Source organism: Patagioenas fasciata, chromosome Z, assembly GCF_037038585.1.
Source record: "Patagioenas fasciata isolate bPatFas1 chromosome Z, bPatFas1.hap1, whole genome shotgun sequence".
NCBI classification, from domain to species: Eukaryota; Metazoa; Chordata; class Aves; order Columbiformes; family Columbidae; genus Patagioenas; species Patagioenas fasciata.
In genome coordinates this window covers 20,538,105-20,547,055 of record NC_092560.1, presented here as the reverse complement: position 1 = coordinate 20,547,055, position 8,951 = coordinate 20,538,105, and the positions used below count along the sequence as shown (strand labels likewise).

Here is an 8,951-nt window from a genome sequence, read left to right as displayed (position 1 = left end):
TATTAAATCAGCATGCTAAAATCAAGCCATGTGCCGTAACAGCTGATGCTCTGTTATGGAGAGCACATGCAAAAGAGAGGTATGCACTGTGTCTCCCCTGATTTTTACTGTTTACCAGCCCCTTACTTCATGAGACTGTTTTCCAAGGTTCATCTTGAGCCCAATTGTTTCTCTTTATCGATGTGCAGAAGGGGTGCTGTCTGTGCACAGGTATCTCCTGGGTTGAGAGATCAGCCTTTTCAGCAGTGCCCACTGTCCTGGATCCTTCTAAACTCCACAGTTTCTTACTGCCACTTCTTTTCTGCAGCACTGTTGTATTGCTCACTTCCTTGTAAACATTGCTGGTGTACATAGGATACACTTGTGCACTCTAGAATGGGAGCAAAATTCTTTGTGTCTTGAAGATCCATGTCATGTAGACAGACGTCGGTGTTAATGACATGCTGTGCTGAAACAAATCCTGTCCTGGGTCAGTAGTTTTGTGAGTCACAATGTCACATACTAAGCATAAGGCAATAGATATTAAATGAAAATGTCTCTCAGGCAACATTTTCTCTCTGACCTAGTTGCCAGAAAAATCAAAGGCCAGGTATGCTTTCTGATCTGTCTGCCTCAGTAGGCATGGTGAAATCTATTGATCATCCAGCCCAGATAGGTTTTATGAGGTAGTAGTTTAAATTAGAAAATTAATTTTCATCCAAGGCATTTCAGTGGTGTGAGGAGCTCTGCTGAGATTATGTCCAGCTGCAGATATCCTAACATGAGCTCTCCTAACACCTCTCTCCCTCCAGGAGCTGCTGTCGTAAAGCCAGGCAGGGCAACAGGCTGCCGGAATGCTTCCACATCTGTTGCAGTGTGAGATGAGTTTGAACCAGCTTCAGCGGAGGGTTAAGCTGAAATACTGCCTTGTTCAGAAAGGCAGTTGAGGTACATGCCTGCTTTGTCTGAACACCCTGACTGCAAGCTGCAGCCACCAGCAGAGTATCAGACTAAATGGCTGGTAATAGCGAGACCCTAAAACAGCAAAGACCTCAGAAAATACCTTAGAGAAACATAAGGCTGTCTTTGACTTTTAATATTATTACTCATTTTAGCTTTTGGCCCATTTTTTGTTTTTCAAGTTGAAATGCATTTTGCTGGTGCCATGGAGCACAAGGCACTGAAAAAATGATGATTTTACTCTCAGTGTGGGCAATTGACATTTTTACCAATATTATTTTAGCAAGCCAACTACAGAGTCTTCTCATCCCCATTCTTTCTCATCCCCATTCTTTCTCATCCGAGCAGAGGGAGTGTGTACAACTGTCAGGGAGAGATTTCAGGGGAGCTGAAATTGGTGGCTGCATACCAGATATTCGTGGAGCTAGGTTTAGCAAAGCAGCAAATGCAAAATATTTATTATTCACTATCAATGTTTCCTGTTTCTACTGCCAAGCTGCCTGATGGAGGACCTAAAGTAGCCTCTACCCCAGCCTCTTCACATGCACTGTCCTGCATAGCACATGGTCCCAGCCATGATGTCATTGTGCAGCTATACACACTGGCAGGGGGCTTCTCCCTAAATAAGAAATCTTGTTGTCTTGCTACTGCAGCAAGGAGCTAGTGCATTTAGGAGAAAGTACCACAAGAGATTTTTGCCACAGGTCAGTAAAACATGCTAAAACTTGTTAGCTGACATCCATGAGGTTAACTGAGAATATTCCGTAAATGATGAACAGAGTACCTAGCACAGCATAAAGTGCCAAGTGCAACTTCAGAGACTGTTCACTGAAATAGATGGTTGCACAGAATTTGAGAAGAGCTAGCCTTTAGTATTTGATGTATTTACATGCATTAAAGCCAGTTGCATAAAATCTTTATTTAAGAGAATAGCCTGTACTGAAGATTTATTTCACTTAAGCAATAGAATAAAGAGCACTTCTCCTCAATTATTTTCCAGGTAAAGCACAAGAGGCAGTAGGTCAAATAAAATGGCAGAAGTGTACAAACCCAATTTGGGATTGAGATGAATTTTGAGACAGCTCTGCAACCATGACTTAGTCTTGTTCTGTAAGACAGGTTTGCACAGGAATGCTCTGAAATAGAAGAGATCACACTAACAACGCTTCTATTGTAAGCATAGTTATATTGCCAAAGCCTTCATTACACAATTAAAGTCATGTAGATTTGCTGCTACAATGCCATTGCTGCTAGAAGGATCCATACAGTGATATGGATCACACCCCTCACCTCTCTGACCCACATCATTATACTAGTAGAGGCCATCACAGTTGTGCTGAGAGAACAAAATCCTGTTAGCCCCTGGCCACAACTTATTCCTAATATGGAATTTTTAAAGGCTGAGAAATCTGATCCAATTAACATATTCTTGATTTTGCAGAATACTGTGCTAATTACATGCAACCAGTCATTGCTGGGTTAATTAAACATTCATCAAAAAAAACCTACAGCACTAATCTAATTAGCAATTACTACAGCTGTCATTACCTCTTTTCACCTACTTTTAAGCTGTGCAAATTCACGCTAAGAATCTGGTCCTGTAAACTCCTTCGATGAACAGCTTTCTCTGCCTGCCATTACGCTTCTGTACACAAAAGGAGCTTTAAAAATTAGGCTTCAGTTCTGCCATCTTTATGTGCAAAGTCACAGTTTAGCAATCGGCAATGTCCAATTTATGAGACTGGAAGATTTTGCTTTTTAATTGACTTGTGATCTTACTGGGAGTATGTGTAGGTCCTACCTTTAAGTAGTTGTCTGCAACTATCAAAACATACTTACATTTAAGAAAAAAAGAAAACTGGGATAAATACTGTTATATACTCACACAGGTTTGAAACATCAGTGGTTAGAAGCCTCAGAGGATTTAGTAGTTTCAGATATAAAAATAAAGTTGGGAATAGAGAGGAAAAAGTTGGGAAATTTGATGCCTTGTGTGCTTTTCTTCCTTAGGCTTGATTAAAAATGAACACTAATAATCACAATAACTCACAAAGGCTTGATAAAGTGCTGAGGTTTGATCTTTATGGTAAAGCAGGGAGTTGTTTCTTAGCTTTTCCACTTGAATACAGCTTGATTTAACAAAGCATCAGTTGTTAGGGCTGACTGTGCAATTGGACATGCCCAGTGAGGAGGAATCTGTACTGAAAAAAAGCACAAGCTGTAAAGAATTACTTTATTCTCTGAAACTATGTGGTTGCTAGCTGGTGCTAGTTTGCCCATTAGAAAAGCTTGTTTCTTTGGTCATAACCTGAGCTCATTCATGCTCAATGCAGCCCAACATGTGAAGGTAAATTTCTGAATCTAGATGCTAGCTCCTTTCACTAGCACCCTGAGACAATCAATCAGCATTATAAAGCTAGAATCACTATTAAGTCAATGTAAGTACTTCCTTTATTGCATTCAATACAGAAATGATACGACTTTGACGTTTGTTACTTAAAATAACATCATATATAATGCCATAACATAAAAACAGCCATACACAGTTTGCGTGTCCATATTTAGTGTAAAAGGATAGAGAAAAGGCTTTGTTCAGTTTTATTATACAATTTTTAGTAATTAAAAACAGGTTTATGTATAATGAAGGGTATCTATATACTAATCTTCAGTTCACTCACAGCAAGTGACCTGCAGAAGTAAACAGCCATTGCAGCAGTTCAGATCCAGTATCAGAATATCATATGGATGAAATTTTCAGTAAATATTAAATAAGGGCCTTGCAATCCAAAGCCATGCTGCACGTATTTTTTAGCAGGATATTAAGACACTTCAGATCACAGTGTGGTTCAGCTACAAGGAATCATTTGCCCAACTCTTGAATTGACCAGATATATGAATACTGATTTTTCCAGTACCCCCAGAAAAAGAGCTGTGGATAGTTTTAACAACAGGGGCCCAGGTCTGAGAGTCTGGCAATAGCAGTGGAGCAGATTCCCAGAGGACTTAAGGAGCTCGATTAGAAATAGGCTGAAATCTAGTTGCTGGAAGCTGATCACTGTCTGATGTGCCAGGCCTGCAAGACAAATATAGGGAGAAGCAGCTGGAGAGAGCAGAGAAGCCAGGAGTTCGGCTAACAGCCACTGGTGCTGTGTTGGCTAGCACTAGACTCAGACCTTTCCTGACAAAGAGTTTTCTTGGCTGTTTCTGTAAAGCTATATGGGTATTCCGATACTGATAGCGTCCTGCAGATTTTCTATCACACAAATGCCTTCTCTGCTTTAGTTTAGCTGTTATCAACATTATTTGAACTTTATCTTGGTGTCACTGACAAGGTTAAAATTCATCAGAGTGGAAAATGTGCGTTGTCTTTTCACACTGAACCTAAATAATAATAATAAGAATACATTCATTTATGATGTTTTCTGAGGGAGTATGCCATTTTTAATATTTTTTTCTCCTACTATGTAACACTTTCAGTAAAAAAACTGTGCAGAGCAAATGCAGCTTACAAACACTAAGTGTGTAAATTGTGAGTGAGGCATATTAGTTTTCACTGGGAACTACACTCCAGCTGGGAGCAATCAGAATTACCTTAACTAGTTACAGCTCTCTATCTGTCTTATGTCAATTTATATTTTACACTCTTCAGCCACTAGCTTGATGTAGACCTGCTTTTGCAAGGAAGAGACTAAAGCCTCATCTGTGTTGCCAATGGAGCTATATTGGCAGTGTAAACTGATCAATACATTAGGGTTTTGCACAGATAATTCATTCTGTTTCCTCAGATGTGGTTTTCTAGCATCTTACAAACAGCGATAGGAAGGGTGGAAATGTTTTTAAAGGTTTCCCTTGTTAAAGTAAGAACTCTACAAATAAGCCAAATAATCTCATCCTCGTTTCCTTAACAGCTGCAAGAAAACATCTGTTACATTTTAGGTAATTTTTTTGTTGATGAAGAGAAGCAGTTCAAGTAGAAAGTCTGTATCTTAAATATTTTTGTGTACCAGTGTGGGGAAAGCTTTAGTTCTTTACGTTTTTTAGGAAGTACATTGCACAGGTTAATTGTGCTCATGTAAATTTGCATGCAAGTCTGACAGTAGCGATCCAGTTGCAGTGTCTTTAATTTTCTGAATCTCACATTTACACTCTTTTACAATCATGACTTCCTTGACCACTGGGACAGAACTGGTGCAGTTGAGATCCAGGCGCTTCATGGAGAACTTGCTTGGCAAGCAATGAGAACAAAAGGTATAAAGACGATCTTCTGGACCAGGAACATGAAAGGAACTACATTTTCCAAAACACAGATTATTCTGTACCATCACCTTCTCACAGGTCTCATGAGTAATGCCCTGAAACAGAAAACAGTTTGAAGTTCTTCGTACATGAATGGTCCATGGACTTTGCTAAAAGGCATGAAGGCAAAAAACCTCACCCAAAATACTGTATTTTTTCTTCTTAGAACATTTACTTTAAACATGTTTATATTTTATGTCAAGCAAGCAGTAAAACATAAGAACTTTTAAAAGGAAACTTAAATGCTCATATGGGCAATTCTGAGATTGAACAACAAAGGCAAAACCTGGTTCAGTCAGGGCCTTTGTGAGCTGATAGAGAAAAATCCAATACGTGGGTCTGGGATACCTTTGAGTTCTACATTTCTGACATGGTTGAGCAGTCTTTCCCACTTAGCAAGACAAATATCTTTTTGGCCCGATGTTCTTATATATAAATCACAAGCTAGACTCAACTGTAATCTTTAGGACTTGTTTCCATGTGGCAGAGGCATAATGTTCTTCAGCAGTTTTTTTTAATTAAAATCTTGAAAGTGCAATGGAAGTTCTGTAATCTCTTGGGTTTGCAAGAATAACAGTTCCTTGTATCAGGAGAGCCTATGTCAGCTCCTATGCCAGCAAATGCTAGACTGAAGTTAGTACTTTTATATTGGCGTAACTGCAGCTATCCTGGAGAAAGTTTTCCATGTTACATGGTACAACAAGTAAAATGGTAGAAGTTTCTAGGCCACATCTGTATGTACATCTCTGTCTGCCAGTGAAATTTAGTGAGGGATGAGGGAAAACATGGTCCTTGATGGACTGTGATTACAGAAACATGGAGAATATATGTGGCTTTATGAGAAACACAGAACTTTCATCTATATTATGTACTTGCCTTGATGTTACAACATGATGAAATGGCTTAATCTGTGCATGGGGCAGTTTACCAGTTCTCCATCATTCTTAGCACAGAATTAATGTAGCAGAATGGAATCCTTGCTTAGCCATAGGAAAACAGCGCACTTCTGAAAATATGTGCCCTGGGACTCTTTATATATACACCTATGTGTATATGTATTTACATATATATAGGTAATAGATGTATATGAACTTTTGAGATGTATATTCATTGAATAGATAGCTACCACTACCCTGCTTGCTCAGGCTAGGTCAGAACATCTTTGCATGAAAACAATAAGTAACTCTGAAAATCAAATATGTGGCTTTCCAGTGCTGAAATTTAGCACTTTGCCTCTTTGGACTAAAGCTTTTTCAGCCATTTCAGTGGTGTTTTTCAGCTGCCTATTGCCTGTGAGGATTCAGAGGTGACCCTGTGACTTAGCAAATGAACTGTGTGTATTTTGTTTCTCATTACAAGAGGCGGAGGAAAGAATGCATTTAATGATCTTGAACCCCTGTTCTTACCTGTGAAAAAGGCAGAGTTCTGCAGTTTTCTTGGTGCATTTCATTTGTCTTGATTGGCAGGACAACCTCTTCAGATGCTGAATTTTTCTTTAACATGAAGTGGTCCCAGAATTTCTTGGCATCTTTTCTATAGGGAGTTGCAGCCTCCTTCTTGCTGGAATAGTGGGATGGAGAGAGGTTTTCCATGGGAGACATCTCTCTAGGTGCTGCCCAGGTTCTCAGGTCTTGGTCTGCGTGGAGTTCTGCATTGGGAAAGATGAATCTGGATGTTTTTTTCTCCTCTGGTTTCTCTCTTTCAGATGCTGTTTGTGGAATTGCTACAAAAAAACTTGGTTCCCCCAGGGTTTCCTCAACACCTACTGGGTTTTCCCCTATGAGCTCACGAAAACTCTGACTTTCAAGCAGATTTTTGTCCAGATAAAAAAAGTGCTGAAATGGCCCTCTGCTTTTCCTTTGTGCTGAATCTCGCTGCGGCTCTGTGGCTCCAAGACATGAGAGAACTAACAGCTGAAGGAGCAGCAGTGACATGATCTTGTAAAGTGCAACCCTGTGAGACCTGCTGCTCTTGCAGTGAATGTAGTGTACTAGCTTTATACAAGAGCTAGGTGTTGGCTTATGGCTGCTGTCAGTCTGCAGAGGAGGGGAGGGCTCAGGGGAGACCCTGGTGTGGCTAATTGCATTCAGTTACTTTAGATTACAATTATGATAGGGGAGTTTGTGCTAACGAAACTCTGCTTTCAATCTGGGTTATGTGTATTAGAAGTTCCTATCTAAAATCTAGTAAGCCAGGATGGTGTGTGGGACAGAAGTATCGAACAGGAGGAAATGTTTGGATAAACTGTCTAGCTTAGGCCTAGGAATTAAGGAAACATTTGAGGTTGTGTATTAGCATGGCCATTGTGGTCTTCATTGTTTATTTTGACTTTCCATTCCACAAAGCCAGAGACTGTCAAAACAGGGAATGTTATTTCATCACAACAGGAAAAGGCAAGCTGATTACAGTTTGCTAAAACATGAAGCTGGATCTGAAGACATCAGATCAGCCCATGTTTTCAAAAGTTGAGTCTAATTTTGGTCTTTCACATTAGGGATATGACCCAAGACCTTCAGCAGCACAACTGCAAAGTGGCAGACTGGTGCTCACACACCCAGGGGAATCTGGCAGAGAGCACTAGCCCTTGCTTCACCTCCTTCACAGCAGTTTGCAGCTGCTGGAGTGCAGACATATCACTAGCCCAGAATAAAAGGTCAAAAGGTGAAGAAATTCTGCACCCCAGATTGTCGAAGACTAACTAACTGCTACATCCTGTTCAGGCGCCAAACCCGCTGCAGGCTTCCTGTAAAGCCGGTAAACAAAATAAGGATTTATGCAGAACATGTTAGAACTGAGATATTTTATTATTCTAGATATCGATGGCTCAACAGAAATTTCTAGAGCATACTAGACCCTAAAATGAAGGTGTCTTTTACAAAATTACCATGCTATGCAACATGTAATGAAAAAAAAATGTGATAAAACATCACACAGAGGAAAGTTTTGGGAGAAGGAAAATATATTTTCAATAGATATCACAAATATTGTTCCTAATCTGAAAATACTAAAAGCAAATTCTGCTTCAGATAATTTGCCATTTAGTTACTGTCATCTCTGCACACTCCTGTTTCTACCAGAAAGAGCCTATCAATAGACTCCTAATTTTGTAGCTAGTCTGTTCATTAGTCTTGAAAACTTTGGTGATCTGTACTCGATGTGTGGAATTTTTTTACTTTCTTTTCTGGGGAATTAGTTTATCGCCTGATAACTGAAGTAAAATAATTGCCTAGTAACATTGTTATGAGGCACTGATTTAAAACTTTAGCACAAAGTTAGTGGAGATATCGAGCTCTTCCTTACTGCATTATTCACTTCAGTTAACATTTGTTCTAATCTTGAGGTCCATCCTGAAGCAGAAGTGCATGGAGCTCCAGCAAGGATGGGGTCCACACACCAACACTAGACTGTGTTTGTGCCTTGACCTCAGTGGGATGATCTCATTAAGGGAAGCACAGCAATGAAGCATAAGCCTTTCTGCTCTGTAATTTCAGCCGAGAGCAATTTAATTCTGCCACTAATTTGGTGCCTTCCTGAAGTCTCAAGCATGCTCTGGAAGGACAGATTCTCCCACAATTATCGGGAGTGAAATAATGGAAAATTCTGGCATCTGCAATAAGATCAACTGTGAGATGTTCCTGCAAAAGGTCCTTGCATCATATCCACACAAGCATGTGCAACATTAGAGTGGAGCAACAATGAGTCAAAAGGATAAATTC

At 39.8% G+C, this 8,951-nt stretch overlaps 1 protein-coding gene across 1 annotated transcript; it reads right to left on the bottom strand.

The window, feature by feature from the left end:
* Positions 1-4,441: 4,441 nt before the first annotated feature.
* Positions 4,442-8,198, bottom strand: CER1 (cerberus 1, DAN family BMP antagonist). Its single transcript, XM_065861805.2, has 2 exons — positions 6,642-8,198; positions 4,442-5,291 (listed from the first exon to the last, which is right to left on the bottom strand). The coding sequence occupies exons 1-2, from the start codon at positions 7,167-7,169 to the stop codon at positions 4,998-5,000; spliced, it is 822 nt and encodes a 273-aa protein (XP_065717877.1). The 5' UTR covers positions 7,170-8,198; the 3' UTR covers positions 4,442-4,997.
* Positions 8,199-8,951: the final 753 nt, after the last annotated feature.

Bases quoted from the DNA above. Each gene is read 5' to 3' on its own strand.
- CER1 (XM_065861805.2), bottom strand. From the start codon at position 7,169: ATGTCACTGCTGCTCCTTCAGCTGTTAGTTCTCTCATGTCTTGGAGCC. The intron at 5,292-6,641 runs GTAAGAACAGGG...TTTCTGTTTCAG, and splicing joins GAACTCTGCCTTTTTCACAG to GGCATTACTCATGAGACCTG.